Source organism: Dendropsophus ebraccatus, chromosome 7 (genome assembly GCF_027789765.1).
Source record: "Dendropsophus ebraccatus isolate aDenEbr1 chromosome 7, aDenEbr1.pat, whole genome shotgun sequence".
NCBI lineage: Eukaryota > Metazoa > Chordata > Amphibia > Anura > Hylidae > Dendropsophus > Dendropsophus ebraccatus.
Genome location: NC_091460.1, coordinates 119,034,146 through 119,054,512, shown reverse-complemented (window position 1 = coordinate 119,054,512; position 20,367 = coordinate 119,034,146). Strand labels below are relative to the sequence as shown.

General features: G+C 42.4%; 2 protein-coding genes across 4 annotated transcripts in view; one reads left to right on the top strand and one right to left on the bottom strand.

Moving 5' to 3' along the window:
* The window catches only part of LOC138797738 (albumin-like), a 467,413-nt gene that overhangs the window by 151,992 nt on the left and 295,054 nt on the right, over nt 1-20,367 (bottom strand). The window lies entirely within an intron of this gene.
* LOC138797735 (ovochymase-2-like) overlaps nt 1-20,367 on the top strand; it is a 54,266-nt gene that overhangs the window by 26,712 nt on the left and 7,187 nt on the right. Inside the window, exons 13-21 of the mRNA XM_069978312.1 lie at nt 792-892; nt 2,141-2,418; nt 2,546-2,709; nt 4,049-4,235; nt 5,249-5,467; nt 8,068-8,208; nt 10,004-10,237; nt 12,511-12,693; nt 19,702-19,778. Coding sequence (XP_069834413.1) covers nt 792-892; nt 2,141-2,418; nt 2,546-2,709; nt 4,049-4,235; nt 5,249-5,467; nt 8,068-8,208; nt 10,004-10,237; nt 12,511-12,693; nt 19,702-19,778 — 1,584 coding nt within the window. The remainder of the gene's footprint in view (nt 1-791; nt 893-2,140; nt 2,419-2,545; nt 2,710-4,048; nt 4,236-5,248; nt 5,468-8,067; nt 8,209-10,003; nt 10,238-12,510; nt 12,694-19,701; nt 19,779-20,367) is intronic.

Genomic DNA, 20,367 nt, shown 5'->3' with positions numbered 1-20,367 from the left:
ACAACATCAAGAATGCATTGCTTTTCCTCAGCTGTTTATCATAGCCCTCCCACCCTGCTCACTACCCTCCCACAGCACTACTGCCAGTTTCCCTCTCCTCTTCTTAGCTGAAGGGCATTGCTTTAAACAGAAGATTTTCTCTCTCTCCACACAGCAAGTCTGGAAAATCTACTATTTGCTCCTCTGCTTGTATTATTTTTCACCTCTAGGCACTAGGCATTAAACACACCTCATTTTTCCCCAAATGTCCCAATAAATAAATATATGTATGTATATGTGTATTCGACAGGGAGATGGGGAAGTAGGGGCTAGACAGAGGTGATGACATTACTTGGAGGTGGGGTGTGAGCTCAGAAACAAGCTCCACCCAAGCCTTCTGAAACAGTAGAATATGATGTGTTGTCTCAGAGAGGGAGGAGCCAGGGAACTGGAGACAACACCACATTATGAAGTTCTTTCATTTTCAACTTCCTGTCGGGTGAACCAAACAAAAACATACTGAAGCCAATACATTAGTAATAACACTATATTAGACAGTCATATGTCTCTCGGTAATCATTGGAAAAAAAAATTAACACAGGAATAGCCATGCGGAATGTGGGAAAAGAAAGTGACATGTCACTTATTCTTATGACTTTAAAATACACACTAAAAAATATACTGTATGCCACCACTCTCAGTGTTCTGTTGGGGCATATTTTGCAGCATAATAGGAGCTACAATTTATGCAGAAAAAGACTGTGTGAACTCTGCCCTATAGCAATTCCTTATACCTATGCTTTGTATTTTAGGTGTGGCCAAGCTCACGTAATGAAACCATTTTTCTCCACACATGTGGAGGGACTCTCATCCACAAGAATTGGGTGCTTACTGCTGCCCATTGCTTCATTAAGTAAGTCTATCATTTATTTCAAAATTGTTTTCAGGATAATTTTTTTGTGTCAAGGAAAGCTTAGTAACTGAGAAAGCTTTTACTTTCATACTTAAAGTGTACCCAAGTTCCCAAAATGTCATGTCCTTACTGTGTTACTGTCATTTGGAGTACCTTTTGGCATGTCAAAAGTTACTGATCACACCAGGTCTCACTCTCCTACGGCCTCTAGCCAATTAATTTCGCCCAATAATGATATTTGGTCTTTTCTCTATTAAAAAAAAAGAGAGACCACACACAGGAAGTCCCAGTCCTTTGTGCACTCACACAAGGAAAGACCCCTGTTCATCATGCAGGTTGTATATCAACTGAGGGCAATTAACTTAGTCTAATTATATTATTAACTTTTGCTAATTATAATATTATCTATGCATGCTTACTAGGAGACAATGCTCTTTGTTATGTAACAATTCAGTCAGTATAATGTCACTGTGTGGTTACAGAGGTTTTGGTGCTTTGTACAAGGAGAGCTGACCATACAATGCAAGCACCCCCAGGATTCTCTGCTACCGAATGAGAGTGTGCAGCAGCTGTACACATATGCAGTAAAGGGAGACACCTAGTGGCCATATGTTTAACATTGATTTAAACCTAGAAAACTTAAAAAAAGATAAAGCGAATATTTTGCAAAACTGCATGCGATCACAACCTGTTGATTCCTTTATAAAATAAAATTGCGACAGTGCCTCTTTAAAGGGGTACTCCAGCGGGGGGGGCACTTTTTTGCTGGGACCGAGAGAAAAGACGTCCACTCACCTCCCCGGTTCCAGCGGCCGGTCCCGCATCGCGGCGCAGGATCTGAGCGGACTTGAAACGGATCCCGCCTCCTTCACTGAGTGGCTGAGCGAACCTGAGACGTCACGTCTGGAACCGGGGAGGTGAGTGGACCCAGCAAAAAAGTGCCCCCCCCCCGCTGGAGTACCCCTTTAAGAGATCCCAACAGCAAGATACTTAACAATATAGTTTCCTCTACATGCCTTATAGGAAGCGCCTATGGTAATTGTGTAAATTTTGTGTATTCCCACACAGTCCTATGTTTTATATGTAGATATCCAATAGCTAGAATATCTAATATTGTTATTCATAAACATGATAATTAGACTTGTGTTCCCCAGCTACTTAGTTTATCCTGTATATGAATGATCACATTTGAGTTCTTCTATTCACGTCCAGTTTGCACTGTTTAATGTATTATTTTTATGTTATAAGTTACGCAGATGAATTACATCGCTGGCAAATGTGTCTTGGGAAGCACAATTTAACTCTGGTTGAACCTACAGAAAAGTGCTACAAAATCCTGGGTATCTACCGTCATGAAGGGTTCGTCTACCCAGAAATACCTGCGTTAGAGTTTGACATTGCTTTGGTGAGGCTAGATGGAGAAGTGGTGGCCAATGACTATATCGATTTTGCCTGTCTGCCACCACTCGACCAGGTTCTATCTGAAAGTTATCGTTGTCATGCAACTGGATGGGGAGATGAGACAGGTAATGTTACCACAGTAATATAAAATACGGTGTAAAGAAATTAAACCATTATACCAAACAGTCTTCTACATCAAATGAATAAAACATGGAAGTATAGCTAAGAATTCTGTAATATTGATTCATGCAGGTAATTCAACGGTACCAAAAGCAGCTGAAGGGCTAAATCAGGTGGCACTACCAGTTATTGCATATGAAGTCTGTAAAACACCCGCATACTGGTGGTTCCAAATTAAGGAATCAATGATCTGTGCTGGCTATGTTAAACCAGACGAGTTAAAGTCTGTCTGTCAGGTTAGTATTTTTCTCCTATTATAAGTAAGGCTGAGTTTGCCAACTCTTCAGGCCCATTGTAACCTTACCTATACTGGATAATTCGTGAAACCTGCCTTTTCAGTTCCTTAAGGGGGTTATCTGGCTAACAGAAACAATATTCTAAAAGATCCCCCTTCCCAATACCGCCCTATGTCTACTATACCTGTATGACCTATATTTTGCACCCTTTCCGTGTTGTTTTCTCATACTTGTCCACTCTGGATGTCTAAAATCATCTTCTCTGTGTCCTTTCTGACAACACGCTGCTCTCTCTTCCCCCCGGCCTTTGTTAACACAGGACACGTGATCTCCTTTCTGGGGGCCAGGTTAGATGTCTATTGACTTGGTAACCTGGCCCCCAGGAGACATCATCTGCACCCGTTCACTGCTGGTGAATGTAAAAGTGCTGTTTCCATAGACTTACATGTGTCCCCGAGCCTCCGTTTCTGTAATATGAAAAGTTATAGTTCAATCTCTGCTTGCTGTGTGAATACAGGCATATGTACTTGTCTTTGTGTTACAGCTCTGTAAATTGTAAGTGTTATGGATGTTCTTAGAGACTGGATGGAACTAAAATGTTTTTATTCACAGTAAGTAAGCAGAGATCTAAACTAGAGATGAGCGAATCGCTAATCTAAACTAAATGAACCGTTTTGTTTGATCTGCACTCCACTGACCAAGCTGCCAGCCTCTCCTCGCTGCTCCATTCCCAGGTGCCAGGGAAAAGCTGCATCCAATCCTGGAAAACTAGGAGAAGTTTCCCAGGATTGGATGCAGCTTTTTCCAGCACTTACAGGCCGGTGGCTTGATGAGCAGAATGCAGATCAAACGAAGCACTTTGCTTAGTTTAGATGAGCGATTCCCTCATCTCTAATCTAAAACTACACTACAACCCCTGGTAAACAGATGTCCGTTTTGCAGCACATAGCTACACCATGCACGCATCAGCTCTGCTACATCATCAGCTAGTATGGAATACATACTGGGGTGATGTGATGCAAAATCAGTGAAAAAAACAGTCCTGTGTTTACTGTGCAATAGTAATGACAGCAGGGGGCAGGAAAGAAAGCTAAGGAGGCGAGTACGCAAATGGACCAATCAGGCAGATGCATGATGGGAAATGTTATTTCCTGGCCAGAACCATCTTGGATATAGATCGGCTTTTAGAAAAACTTGTAACTAGGTTTGGAAGCATTACCAGCTAAGTTTGGAAGGCAAGAACCTCTACATTATTCTCTAATAATAGGCTATGTTACCATATATAAGAAAAAAAAGTAGTTTTTTAATCTCTCACTCTCTCTTTTTTTTACTGCTCCAGGGAGATTCGGGAGGACCACTGGTTTGTCCATCTACAAAAAACAGCTCAATCTGGGAAGTTCATGGAGTCACCAGTTTTGGACCCATAGGCTGTATTATGGATAAAAAACCAAGTGTTTTTACTCGTACATCTGCTCACCTTGACTGGATAGATAACATTATCAAAAAGGATATATACGATACTTACTGTAGGTGCTCATTAGATACATTTTCAATAAAGTGCAATTTTTAGTGTAAGGGTATCTTCACACGTACCGTATGGCTTCTTATCAGTAATATCATTTTTCGCACACTTTTACCCCAAATTCCTGATCTTTATCCCCAATAATACATACTTTATTTTTATATAATTCCCCCAAAACCTTATACATCTTTGTGACCTTCCCTTTTACATTCCCTGGCATTTCGACCATTTGCAAAATGCCTTCTGAAATTTTTGTGGTCCAACACACATCCCTATCCGTGACCTTTATTGCATTCTCCAACTGTAAGAATCTTAAATGACACACCGAATCCTATAGACCTATATCGCTGATTATTGCTGACATGAAGTTTCTATCTAAAAGGTTAGCTAATAGATTGGTGAAGGTGTTTTCTGGCCTCATTGGTAAAGATCAATGCGGGTTTGTGCCTGGAAGAGCTATACATGATAACATCCGACGTGTACATGCAAACATCCAGGGGGGCAGACCAGAGGGGGGCCATTCTATACTGTCCCTTGACGAAGCTAAAGCGTTTGATAGTGTTGAGTGGCCTTATCTCTGGAGGACACTGAGGGAATTCGGGTTCAGGGACGTATTCTTGAGGTGGTTGCAAATTATTTACTGTAAACCCAGGGCGAGGGTGTCTCTTAATGGTCATTCATCTGAGTGCTTCATGCTTGGCAGGGGTACACATCAGGGCTGTCTTCTCTCCCCCCTTCTCTTTGCCCCTGGCCGCGCGTCGACCCCATTCTGAACCGCAGTGCTCCCGGGTGCCGCATGTAGCCCAGGGCCGCGGCTATTAGCGAGCACGGCGATCAGACAGCTGCATCTGAAGACTTCAGAGCAGCTTATCCCTGGTGTCTAGTGGGGAGATCGCTCCCCCGTGACGTTGTCACGGAGGAGCGATCTCCGTGACTGGTGCCGGTCGGGGTCTGCGCCGTAATGGCATCCCGGCATCCCGGCTCGGCATTAATAAATTGTGCTCTTTTAATCGACAGCATCTGGCTGTGGCAGTGCCATGGACTTCAGTGACAGAACTGGGGAAATTACATCTATGCGATATCCCGCCACATACAGTAATAACGCCAATTGTATCTGGAATATCGTTGCCCCTGCTGATGAAGTCATTCATTTGCATTTTAATAGCTTTGTGCTTGAGGAAAGTGGATCCTGCAACAATGACAGGGTTGTGATATCAGATGAACTTGGCAGTGTTGGTAAGTTTTCTTTTCACTTGTTTTTTCTTTTTTGTATGTATATTAATAAACGCTACAAGCATTATTTTATTTTATTAATAATTAATTGGAAAAAAAGGATTTAATAAAAAAAAAATATTTAACATTAGAGAATCTGTGTAAATCTGCATATGGTTGTGTTCGGGCTGACCTATAGAATAATGGTATCATGTCGCTGTTACCATATAGTGCATTACGTAGACACAGGAACCTCCCAAAAGTTACCATATTGCATTGTTTTTTACGATTTCACCAATTTATCTCTTCATCAATAATATATTTGGAATTCCATCATACATGTTATGGTAAAATGAAAGACGCCATTACACAGTACAACTATTCCTGTAACAAATAAGCCCTTACATGGCCTTGTAGATAGAAAACTGAAAGTGCTGGAGCTCTTAGAAGGGGAGGAGGGAAAAAGGAAAACACAAAAATTTGCGCGGTCCACTGGGTCATTTAGGGCTTGGTCCTCAAAGGGTTAAAAAGAAAAAAAAATCTATTTGGATGGACTGACCCCAGGTCCTCTTTAAAGGGAATCCATCCAGCCCTATAGGGGACATTGAGAAGAGTCATATAGTAATTCTGTGCTCCAGTGCAGCATTCATATGAAATAAATGTTTTATTAATATACAAATCTGTTGCCTGTCGCCTGCTCACTCCTCTTACCATGTCCCTAATGAATATTGAGGCTGCCCCTCTGCAGTGACGGTTGCTTCATTAGGGGCATGGTAGTGGATAGGCAGCTGTTTCGGTGCACTAAGCTAAGTACTAGCTTTTGTTGCACTAAGCAGCCTCATCTTACTAAATGTAAAACTTACTTGTCCCCTATCCACAAGTAAGAGATTGTGGGGGTTCCAAATTTGGTATCCCCCCGCAAATGTCGAGTTTGGCCCCCGGCTCCTTTGTTTTGAATACACGTGCCAACCCAATGCTCTATTCATTCTCTGTGGAGCCGCAGGAAAGAGCCCAGTGTTGTACTCAGCTCTCTCTCTGACAGCTCCACAGAATATGAATAGAGCCCAGGGTCACATGCCAACCCGTGGCTGTATTCAAAACAAAGGAGTCAGGGGGCGATCTGGAAATTGGTGTAGGAACCAGGACAAGTAAGTTTTAATCAGAGAACCTCTTTAGGTTACGCCTCTGGTTCCAAGAGTACAGGTGCATTCCAATAAATTAGAATATCACCAAAAAGATTTTTTTTTTCAGCAATTTAATTTAAAAAGTGAAACCTCTATGTAAAGCGATCACAGCGTTTAAGGTAGTCAGTGACAGGACAAGGACCTGTCACTGACTGGTGACATGTGCCAAGAGCGGGGGTAAGCCACTTACCTCCGTCCTGTTGGATCTTTGATCTATGCATAGAGTCTTCTCTCATGCAGTCTCTATGTACAGATTGCCAATAACACAGATAAATGCTATGCTATGGCATAGCATTCATCAGTATATGCAATCAGAGCAGTGCATATATAAGTCCCCTAAGGGACTTATATATGCAATGGAAAATGTGTAAATATAAATAAATAAAAAAGTTTTAAAACTTTTTTTTTTAATAAACTAATAAAATGCCCCAATAAAGATCTATATTTTCCCATTATACAAAAAAATTAAAAAGAAAACATAAAAAATAAACATGTTACATATCGTAGCATGCAACATTTTCCAATCTATTAAACTATAACAATATTGTTCCAGCACACTGAGCAGCGTAAATGAAAAGCAGGAAAAACACCCCAGGATTGCAATTTTTTTTTAAATTACTGTATATATTAGAAGAAATAAAATTTAAAAAAAAAACAATAAAAATTTTTCTTTTACACCAATATAACACCAATAAAAAGGTGAGATCATGGCCCAAAAAATGACACCCCAACCAGCCCTGTAGGTGGAAAAAAAAACAGGTAACTCTTAAGGCCCTGTTCCACAGAACGATTATTGGCCTTATTCGGCTAATCGTTGAAGTCGTTTTTAAAACAAAGGACTTATATAGCAGCGATCTGCTGCAATCGGACTGTGGAATAGGAGCGGCGGCAGCAGACCGCCACTATCCTCTATGGGCTGCCCAGACGATCAGCGATTACCCGGGCAGCCCCCCCACAGCTCCCTCGCCCCTCCCCGGACTCCCCCTCTCGGTGCTGCCGCTATTCCACGCCGCTGCCGCTAGTCACAGCGCTCGTTTGCTCCTCACTGTCGGCCCGTGGAATAGGGGATATAGAGAACAAGGAGGCGACATTGCTTCAATTTGACCCAGAAATCCGGGCATCAATTACCTCGGTCATGAAGGGGTTAACCAGTGGCCGTTGGTATTGACATATACTTAAACATGTCTGTGTACTCTTTTGACAGTATCAGTAACTTTTTCCTTAAAGGGGTTATCCAGCCCTACAAAAACATGGCCACTTTCCCCCTACTGTTGTCTCCAGATTGGGTGGGGTTTTGAAACTCAGTTCCATTAAAGTAAATGGAGCTTAATTGCACACCGCACCGGAACTGGAGACAAGAGAGGGGGGGAAAGTGGCCATGTTTTTGTAGCGCTGGATAACCCCTTTAAACTGCATTTCTGCCATGTGTTTCCTCTTTAGGTGCCCACTGTGGAGACTTTTTACCAGCTGATCTAGTTAGTTTCAGCAACAAGTTATCTGTGAACTTCAGATCCAACAGTAGGTTGGTAGATGTTGGATTTCGTGCAAGCTGGCAATTTATGAAACCGGCTTCAATACCAAGTAAGTTAAATTAAAAAGAGGTAAAATAAATAAATAAATAAAAGACAGCGTCACTGTTAAAGCATACCTCCCATTTCATAAGGGTTTTACAAAACTGCATGGTTTTAAATGATTAACCCTTCAGAGCACTGACAAGTTGATTTTAGTGCCTGCAGGGAGCACAGCTATTTCTCATGCACTCCACTTCAGGGGGCAGAACCAGAGCTGGGCTGTTTACACACTCACACATAGACGTACAGTATTTCCTTCCTTACTTCTCTCGACAGTTACAGCAAAACACAACATACTGCTCGGTGCTACGCCACAACAAGAGCACTGATCAGGCTTACACTGTGCTGGGTTCATGATTTACACAGGACAGTATTAGATGGCATGAATCGGGTGAATGGGTTATTGATACACTGACTTTGTAAGGTGTTATGTGAGACAAAATGAAGGAAAGAAACAGCATCAGGATTACAGCAAGCAGAGGGTTCAGTAGGGTTTCAAGATATCAGAAGCTTGGACCCTAAGGCATGTTCAAACCCCACCCCACATCACACACCCCCACCCCTCCAAGAAAAAAAAAAAAATATATATATTTATATATAGTAATATACAACATTATATTTACAGAAACAGTGCCCATACAGTAATAACATCCCTCTGTGCTTCTGTATAGCAATGATGCCTCCCTGTACCTCCACATTTTAATAGTAACAGATCGCTGATCTCAGGGAGACCAGCCAAACGATAACACTGTCCGCTGCTAGTAAAAGCGCTCAATGCAGTGAAATCCTAGGTGCATTGCTCCATGGGAAACATGAATATCCAAAAGAAGAGCATGTGGAGCCTCATTGAAGAGTCTCGAAACACAGGACTAGCCAGATATCCCTCCAGGAAGTACCCAGCCAAGGGGTGGCTCCTGTAAGGAAACCACCAAAGCCACCATATTAAGTGGCCCAATAAGTCAATTTAATGACAAGGGAAAAACCAAGGCCAGGTATTCATTCACATACAGCTGTTTTGGGGTGTTGTCCCTCATCAGTGTGGAGCAGGATTCTGGCTAGGTGGGAGCAATGCCTAGTAGAGCCATAAGAGAATATAATAGTGTCCCCTGCCCCTCCAAACAGTAGTATTAATGCCGATTTATAGAGTAAAAATGTCCCCTGTGCTTCCATATACGCTAGTTATAATGTTACCTCTGCCCCCTAAAGCAATGATAAGTATAGGCCATACTAACTATGATTCCACCATAAGTGTCGCCTGTAATATACAGCTCTTCCTGACGGGAACTGTGCAAAGCTGAAGAGGTTTTGTATGGGGATTTGCTGTCAGTTCCTGTGATGGACAGAGGTGGCTGCAGAGAGCTCTGTGTCTGACTGGAAAGAATACACCACTTCCTGCAAGGCATGCAGCAGCTGATAAGTACTCAAAGACTTGAGATTTTTAAATAGAAAGAATTTACAAACTTGTATAACATTCTGACATTAGTTGATTTGAAAAAAAAATCTCCAGTTTATCAGTCACAACTTTTCCTACTTTCCAGACATTCCTACAAAAATTTACACTTTTTTGTGTTATGTTATTTCGATCTAAAAGTCCTCTTTTTATTACTACTACAAGATCCTGAGCTCCCATAGAGAATGAATTGAGCATTGGCCACTTATGTTCGGTGCACTCAGCAATTTTCGGTCCATTCTCAGGAACTGTAAGGTCCCAGCAGAAAGTGGGGACACTTATCCCGTCAATGGGACTGTACTGTAGGACATCATGCAATGAATGTCTTAAAATATAGATGCATTTTTTTTTTCAGACATTACAACTTGTGGAGGACATTTTACTGCTGATAAAGGAGTGCTTACCTCACCAAACTGGCCCAATTCCTATCCAAGCAGTAAAGCTTGCACCTGGAAAATAACAGTTGACCCAAGTGACAACATCCACATCGTCTTTACAAACTTTAACCTACAATTTGCAAACCTGACAGGCGGTTGTCAAGATTTTGTAGAAGTTTTTGATGGAGAAAAGCCTGGAGCAACTAAATTGGGTAAGTATGGTTCATCTGTATGCCCACAACTGGTTAGAGACTTTGCAACAAAAGCCTTTTACACTGACCCATTATTGACTTAAAGCGGACACCCTTATACACTGTTTTGATTTTTACATTTTTTTTTATTTTATGTTTAATTATTTGTAACATATATATAGGATTCCAAATCTCTTACATAGCTATAAAATTAACGAGGTATCCAAAGTTATTAAAGACACAGCCTGTTGGGGAAAAAAACAAAAAAAAACAAATACTTACCTCTCTCGCTCCCACGACTGTTGCTGTTCTTCTGTTGAGGTCAGCTAAACCATGGTGGGAGGAAGTTAAGTATTTGTTTTTTTTTGTTTGCTATCTCAGTCTTCTCATACACCTTAGACTTTAGATGGCGAACCCGCTCCTCGTGGAAGATTTGGCCATCAATCTAAGGTGTATAGGGCCATCCTGAACAACCACCAACAGATGATGTCGGTAGTGATAGGGTCCACCGTGATGGAAAATCATCCCTGCCACATTTGTTCGGAGAAAAAAAAGCCGCAGTGAGATTCCTCTCTCTGCAACTTACCCTTCCCCATAGAAAACAGGAACTGTGCTGAACGTTCCTATGTATGGGAAGAAGGGGTGGCCATGAGTTATTAAAGGTGTATATCCACCTTTAGAATACCCCTTTAAATTATTTACTGTACATCTAATACCACTAAGGAAAGCTTAAAGAGAATCTGTCACTAGATTTATGCTACCCTGAGGGCATAAACTAGTGACAGAGAAGCTTATCACTTATTACACTGTATAATGCAGTAAATTATCTTGGAGACTGAGCGTAACACTGCACAGCCCCACCCACCACTGATTGAGATGTGTCTGCCTATACAAAACATAGGCAGATAGCTGTCAGTCAGTGGCCAGTTGATGGGATGAGCAAGACCTCATGAATATTGAGGACTACCGAGCATGCACACATAATGGGGAGGACTACTTTTTTGAATGTGGTGTTCTGGATATTTGAACAGATCTCAGAGGAATGGCTGCATTAAATAATATATGTGCAGAGACACAGGCCTCATAATACATTTGTTGAATAAATATGTTTTAAAGGGAACCTGTCACCCCCCGTGCCGGGGTGACAGGATCCCGACCCCCTGTTAGAGACCCCAATACTAACCTAATCCCGGCGGGTCCCGCTTCTGGAGGTGGTTGGGTGATAAAGATCTCAGCTGCTGCAGCCCGGCGCGCGCGCGCTGAGAGATGAGTCCAACACCCATAGAGAATGACGGAGCGCTGGACTCTCCTGTCATTCTCTATGGGTGTTGGACTCATCTCTCAGCGCGCGCGCCGGGCTGCAGCAGCTGAGATCTTCATCACCCGACCACCTCCAGAAGCGGGACCTGGCGGGATTAGGTGAGTATAGGGGGCTCTAACGGGGGGTCGGGAGCCTGTCACCCTGGCATGGGGGGTGACAGGTTCCCTTTAAGTATAGAACCTTGTGTGATATCTTCAAGGCTCTGGAAAGTGCATAAATGGAAATGAAGAGTGGAGAATTTCTTTTACCCCCAATCTATTTCACCATATGTGTGGAACTCTGTTCAGGACCCATTTTTTCAAAAACGCCTGGGGAGGGGATGAAATGAAACAAAATAACATCCACTTACCTCCCCGGCTCCATCGCCCACACTACAGCACTCTGGTCCCCAGCAGCTTTCTGGTCTTGAGACATGACGTGGCAGGCCCGCTCAGCCATTCAGCAGCTGTAGCTGTGTCCCGCCTCTGCCGCTGAATACCTGACTGGGCCTGACACATCATGTCCCAAGGCCTGTCTCAATACCAAGAAGCAGCCAGGGAAAAGATGGAGTGGCAAAATGCTGGTGGCAATGCTGGAGCAGGGGAGGTAAGTAGATGTTATTTTATTCACAGACTCTCTCCCTGGGCCATTCTGAAAAAATGGTTCCCGGATGGAGTTCTCCTTTAAAAAGTTGCGTTTTTTTTATTTATAAGAAAGAGTCCATGTTGAATATTTTGGTTAAATAAAGCAGTGCCAAGATAAGTGTCCCTGTTTTCTATTACTTCCATTTCATACATATATATATATATATATATATATATATATATATATATATATATATATGAAAAAATGACCGGGGAATGATTTCAGGTATAATTTATGGGATTTAGAGTTTAAGGGTTTATAGCAAATCCAGTATATCTTTATCTTCCGATAATTATTCTAGTCTATGACAAATAAGTGGCTCATATCTTACTTCTGATTTGTATTACAGGTCACTTCTGTGGTACTACAGTACCAAAAACCCTAAATACCACAGGGAATACGGCTGTTATTAAATTTGTCAGCAATCATGTCCAGAACGCCAGAGGCTTCTATGGATATTGGACGACAAATCTAACTGACATTCCAACCAAAGAAGTGACACAGCCCAAACCGTGGGATAACACTGTCATAGGTGGGTTGATGAATTTTATTAATGTATGCTATAACCCTGACAAAAATTAGGAAATCACAACATGATATATATATATATATATATATATATATATATATATATTTATTTATTTTATTTTTTTAAGAAAGTTATTTGAGGCATGGTCTTCAGTAATAAGGAATATAGTAGATGAAGCTGGTTATAATTTCTTCAGAGAGTAGTAGACACATGAACTTTGAGAAATTGAGCTTTACCATGGGGTCAGGGTTTTTTATGTACATCATAATTTTCAATGAGATTGAGATCTGGACTATTTGCCGAACATGTCACTGAGCTGATATGCCTTCTGTGGTAAGATTCTTAATCATCCCAAACTGTAAATCATCATCACCAAACCTTTTTTCCACCAATAAAAAAAAGATGAGAAAAGATTCTACATTTTCTTTATCCCATTCTGCATTGACAGTTAAGGTAATTACAGCCATCTTTCCTGGTTCTTCATAACAGACATAAGTTGTATGGTCAGCACTCAGAATATCAGCACAGGGCTTATTGTGACTAAAGATATGGGACTGTAGTCTGCAGGACAAATGACATAGAAAAATGATGTGACTGCAGCCTGTGAGACAGATCGCACTCTTCTGATAATGTGACTGCGGCCTGTGAGACAGATCGCACTCTTCTAATAATGTGACTGCAGCCTGTGAGACAGATCGCACTCTTCTGATAATGTGACTGCAGCCTGTGAGACAGATCGCACTCTTCTGATAATGTGGTGCAGACAGTGTCGGACTGGGGTACTTGGGCCCACCAGGGAATTTAGGTCTAGGCGCCCACCCTACATATACCAGATGTGACCAGCACAAAACCTTTCACATTATTATAGGGACTTGGCACAGAGCTGTGTATGGGACCAGCGATGCTATCTCACTCCTATTAACTGGTCAGTCTATGCCAACAGCATAGCGTGATCCTTAGTTTTCTTGAAAGTAGAAGGATCATGAAATTAACAAATCTCAGGCATGCAGGGGTGTGCGGGAGCATAATAACAAAAGCATACTTACCTTAGGTTGGGACTCTCTTGACAAACTCCTCTACTCTATGCTGCTCCACTTCACTCTAAACTCTCCAAGCACTGCTTCAACTACCTCCACTATATTCAGCACTTTCAAGTATCTCTGCAGCACAGACCCAGTTGAGCACTATTGCCTGTACCAAGGTTATCTATTTGCTGCCAAAGTGTTCTGCATTATTCTGTGGGTGGCGGTACTGATAGTCCGGGTGGGTCAATTGCCACTCAGGACTACCGTGACAAGGGTCCCTTCACAGCCCGGCAGGTCACTGACCATTTCAGGGGAGTACAGCCAGCCACAACAAAAGCGGGTACTAACATCACACCTGTGTGCTGGACTGACATCACTGGCTGAGCTGTACAACTACGCTGTAACAAGTAACAACTTAGCACGTCACCGGTCAAGTAGTAGTAGTACACCACATATGCATACATAGTACACTCACACATGCACAATACACACATCATACACATATAAAGAAATACACATTACCTTTATGCATACATAGTACACACTCATGTGCGTGATATGTACATACACACATCATATACAGATATAAACAAATGCACATTACATATATACATAGATAATACACACATGCACCATACAAACATACTCATATACATAATTCATGTTCACAGATTTACCTCTGGTACAGGAACTTCCAATGCCACACTGTACAGGCTGCAGACCCTTTCCTGCCCCTCCTCCTGTGTCCTGACTGCCAGCAGCAGCACAGAGAGCAGATGGAAGGAGCCTAAAACGAGACCCTAATATGGCATATTTTTACACTGTCTACTATAAGTTTCCACTGTCAAGCTAATTTCTCAATTACTTTTTTATTTTTATTTAAAGAGATACTCTTTAAATAATAATTTAAAAAAAATCTTCTCAAATCAACTGGTGTCCGAAAGTTATATAGATTTATAAATAATTTTTATTTAAAAATCTTTCCGTACTTATCAGCTGCTGTATGTCCTACAGAAAGTGGTGTATTCTTTCCAGGCTGACACAGTGCTCTCTGTCAGAGCAGTAGCAAATCCCCATAGAAAACCTCTCCTGCTCTGGACAGTTCTTGTCATGGACAAAATGTGGCAGCAGAGAGCACTGTGTCAGACTGGAGAGAGCACACCACTTCCTGCAGGACATATAGCAGCTGATAAGTACTGGGAGACTGGAGATTTTTAAATAGAAAAGAAGTACAAATCATTATAACTTTCTGATACTTCCTACTTTTTGGTGTTTTCTTTTGGCACTTTGTCTGCCATTTTCTCGTTTTAGTGTAAAACATTATTGGTGTTTTATCCTGAGTTGTTTTTTGTTTTTTTTTCAAGTCGTGATTCTTTAACATTAGATTCCAGGTTTTGTGTTGAAGAACTGGGTAAAAAACACTAATAGACATAACAATATTCCCCCTATAGAAGTCTGTGGCAAAACACCACACACATAACTTGCTAGGATTTAACACACAAAAAATTATATACATTATATATATATATACACACACACATATATATATATATATGTTCACACTAAGGAATACGGCGGAATCCGCCCGCAATTCCGCCTGTAAAAAATGAACATTGTGAATGTACATTGGCTTTAATGGGCTTTCCGCTTGACATGTCAATTCTTTGGGCGGATTCCACTAGAGGAATCCTATAGAAGTCAATGGGGCTTGAATTCTGCTTAAAATTCAGCTTAAATTGCCCTTGCATTCCGCTTGTATTCCTCTCGAATTCTGACAGAGATGAATAGGTGAGGAATTTCAAGCAGAAAAGTTTCCTCTTCAATTCCTTGCTGAATACTCACCTATTCCTCAGTGTGAACATACTCTCAGGGATAACAAAACCTATTGAGAATTAATGGAGCACCTTCCCCACTGCTTATTTGAGGGGGGACAGGTTCCCCACATTCTAGTGACCACTGGGACACCCCCAATCAGCTTGATATCCCCTATCCTGTGGATTGGGGGGGGGGTGGAGCTACCTAGGCCATACCTGCATGTATGTGTTTGGGGGCACAATACTTTGCCTTGCCCTTGATGCTGCCCACACAGACAAGAGCCACCGGGTTGTGTATATATAATGTATATTTATGGTGGTGTCCATGTTGCTATGATACGCTATGATTGGTGTTACCCTGTCATTTGATAAAACCTTTTAGCAAACCTTGCAGATGTAAGTATAAACCTTGCAATTCGTGTTTTTTTTCTTCAGGATTTGATTGTCCCTTTTATCCAGGGATATGCACATACATGCAGTAGTTCTTCTATCCACTCCTCCATCCTACTTGCGCTCATTGTGCAGGTGATAGATCTGTGTAGCAGGCAGATGTCCAGTTTTATGCAATATGTGATGGATCCCCAACTCCCAAGCATAAGAAGTTCAACCAAGGAACGCAAAATAAAGACACAACACATTGTAATCTGGTGTCAAAGGGTGCCAATTTTATTTAAAATTACATGACACTGAAAATGGCAGACCCCCGACTCAGGAAGAGTCACCCTCCAGCACTCAGGCGAGGAAAAACCCCCTGTGGGGGAAACCTCGAGGGAGCCATGGCTGGAGAGTTGCCCCTCCCCTGGGCTTAGAGGGTAATACCATACTATAAATATAATAAACTGGATGGGAGAGAAATCCGGCTGCAATGTCACCTTATTGATGGCTAGGCGGATGTATCTCTTCTCCCTCACAGATCCAGGTCCATTTTTCAAGAAGCTGGAGACTTGATGAAGGGGTAGTCTAAGGCAGACCATCCCTTTTCCCTGCTAGAACCTCCAAGTTACATCAAGGGTAGGGGGCAGTAAAGTAGTCAAGCTCAAGGTTCCTCTGGCGCATCCAAGATGGCACTGATCAGGGCGCGGTGCATTGCTTTATGGAACCGTCTTTATGACATAAGCGCTTGTCATCACAGTGCACGGTTGCCATGGTTACAGCAGGTAAACCCATCTGAAGTATTAACCCATTAATGACTGATGATGCACTTTACTGCACAGGTCACTAAACACACTGGTCACCAAGCAAACAGCTTATGGTTAGGCCACACTAAGAACACTAAATAATATGGTTTGATGTGGCCCCTAGCAACCAATCACAGCTCAGCTTTTGTTTCTCAAATTACTCTGGTAAAATAAAAGCTGAACTGTGATTGGTGGGCATGCGCAACACTGACTTGCCCATAGCAACCAATCAAAGCTCAGCTTTCATTTTATAAGAGCTTGTTAAGATATGAAAGGTGAGCTGTGATTGGTTGCTATGGGCAAATCAGACTGTGTTTTGTCTCTGGCAGCTTGATAAAGCTCCTCCTTTGCTGTAAAGCTTATGATGATGATGATGACTGAAAGCACATGATGTCAAGCTTCCCCATGATGATTTGCAGTCAGCCCTTCCTCCATACCTCCCAACTTTTTGGAGGGACACTTGTGGTTCACAGACATTTCTATACACTCAGGCCCGTTTCTGCCATGAGGCAGAATGAGGATGCCGCCTCAGGCGGCAGATTTTGGGAGCCTGCAGGGGCGGCAGAATCTTCCCTGCTGCTGTCATTTGCAGCCCAGTGTGCTGTGTCCCTGTGCTCTGTCTCAGCTTCCTCCCCAAGCAGTGTCCGACATCTGTGTAATCTGTGGCAGAGAAGCAGATAGCGTTTTGCCTCAGACAAGGCTCCTCCCCGCCTGCAGGGGGCAGTATTCTGAGAGCGGACAGCTGCTCATACAGGCTATCGATCTGTTCCTGGCATGCAGCACTGGTGGGCAAAGTTAAAAACTAAGGTGAGTGTAATCCCTAACACTCATCTATGTTACAGGGCAACCAGGAGATAAGTCATGCAGAGAGCAGGAAAGCCGGGCAGTAGAGATACAGCTGCTCTGCACTACTGTTCTTTGTTGTCAGTGTCATCCAAGGGTTAACCCCCTCCCTTCCTCCTAGTTGTATAGAAGGGCTCTGCTTCTCTCATGCAGTTACTGTGTCCTGACTCCTATAACATGTTCTCAGCAGTCGAGTCGGGGGATAAAACAGTAAGGGGAGAGTCTGTCCATAGCAACAGGCTGCTCAGTTCTTACAGGGCAGGCAGAAAACACAGGCTTAGGACCATAACAATCTGTAAGTCCTGTCCTGAACCTCTTAGAAGATCTCCAGCACTTCCCTCACTGCTCCCCTCATTTGTACACAGACCCTTCATCATGGCAGAGACCTCATATGTACAGTGTGTATACCAGTGCATGCACACAAGCTTCAGCTGCTCTATATTTCATATTTGCTGCAGTTTTTTTTAAGTATTTTTCTGCTGTAAACTTGCAGTTGTCCTGCTGTATCCAGACAGCCAGGCTGCCACTTCATGCAGGGCAGGTAGCACTGGTGTGCACAGCTTCATCATTTATTATGTCAGAATCCAGCTCTCAGCCCCTCTGTTCTATATGCTGGAACTTGTAGTACAACACTTACAGCTAAAAGATGATTCTGGTTCCTTAAAGTAAGAGACCTATGAGGTTCTGCGGCATCTGAGATGTGTAATGAGGTTCTGCAGCAGCCGAGGTGTATTACAATAATCTATGTGCATTATGATATCTGTATAGCACTGCTCACCTTTAAAAGTAATGGCCTCTTACTTTATAAAAACATCATCTTTTAGCTGCAATTGTTGTACTACAAGTGCCAGCATATAGCACAGCTGCTGCAGAACATCATAATACAGCACAACAACTACAGACCCTCGTAATACAAAATGACAAAATAATAAGTTTATTGATAGCTGGGGTGATGTGGGAATAGTTGCTACATAATTTAATCTAGAGTCGGGGGGGGGGGGGCAAAATTTACATTTTTGCCTCAGGCAGCAGACAAGATAGAATCGGCCCTGTATACACTACAATTCCCAGCATTTCATGTCACTCAGTTTAGAATCCCCTGGTATACAGTTATATACGGCGGATTTGTTAACATGAAGGAGACTGCTGACAATCTGATGTAATTGTATGTGGAAAGGGCAGCCAACGAGTAATATTAATAAAGCTGTTGGAATGAATAGAGAAGGAGGGGATCCCTACCTGGAAATCCTCCAGAGACAAGACAAGCAGTATGGGTGGCATGTAACACTACATTTCCCAGGATTTCATAGGAAATAGGTGATCACCCCATTAGTTGATCACTCCAGCAAAAAAAAGAAAAACTTTTTAATATCAACTGGTGACAAAACATTTTTAACTTACTTCTATTAAAAAAAAAATCTCCAATCTTCCAGTACTTATCAACTGCTGTATGTTCTACAGGAATTGGTACATCTTTCCAATCTGACACAGTGCTCTCTGCTGCCACCTCTGTCCATGTCCGGAACTGTCCAGACAGAGGTGGCAGCATAGGCACTGTGTCAGACTGGAAAGTACTGTGAGGGAGAAGATACTGTACCTGCTACAGGGGTTTTCCTAACTGATTGTTTGGATGGCTCAGCTGGGCTGGCTTGGGAAGCCCTCCCACTATAGAGAGAGCTCTGCTTCCTTACACAGATATGCACAAGCCTTATTAATTGGAATAGGGTTCATGCACAGAATCCGACGGGACCTGTTCCTGCGGCATGAGCTGCGTCTCTGCAGGTGGATCTGAGGCGAGCATGTGGCGTGGTATCAGAGCAATGTCAAGCTTGGTTGTGCGACAGTAAGTCTAATCTAAGTTGTGACTTGGCTGTTTACAAAATAGACAAGTCGCAAAGAGGTCACAAGAAAGTCCCAGTCGCAGGTGACCTGCATTGAGGAAGCAAAATTGCATGCGACTTACAACTTGCGTCCAGTGTCTACCCAATATTTGCACACATTCTGATGTGAAATCTGCATTTTGCATGGAAAAAAACCAAAACATTTATTTGCTTTTGCAATCACCATTAAATAACTGAAAGCAATAAGAGTTAATTTGAAGCAAGCTATCAAATATCAATCACAGTCCACTGACCTTTTCTGTTACTTTAGATTGGCCTGCACACTGTCATCTACAATCAGTCATACCCAGTGGTTCTTCACACCAGAACTGGCATGTCTCTATACAGGTGAGCGTCATACAGGGTACAAACACACACAGCAAATACGCAGCAGATACGCAGCAGATTTGATACTGTGTTCAGTTATTTAGATCTAATCTGCTGCGTATCGCAGCAGTAAATATGCAGCGTATATGCCGTGTGTGTTTGTAGCCTTACACACAGCGTTCTGTTTGTAGAATTTTGACATGATTTCACATCAGGGGGCACAGAGGTCAGACCTCTGCAATCTCATACTCGTTCTCTATCCTGTGGATAGGGATCAAGTAGGTTTAGGCTATGTTAACACATGCTGGCCGCTGGGCTGCAATCAGGATGTTCCTGCAGCCGATACCTCTGTATCGGCTGCAGGAACGTTCTTTTTTTACAATTGACTTGCAGGCACTGTCAGGTGTGCCCGCATATCAATTAGCCATTCAATTTATTGTAAGGTGCAGCCGCCGGACGAATTTACATTGTGTGAACAGATATTATTTCCGGACTCCGGCATGTACGTTATTTTAACGCCCGTTTTAAAGAACGGGCGTTAAAATAGCGATGTGTGCATACAGCGGACGGCATTACATTGACTAGAATGCAATTCTGCCCCTGCAGTAAA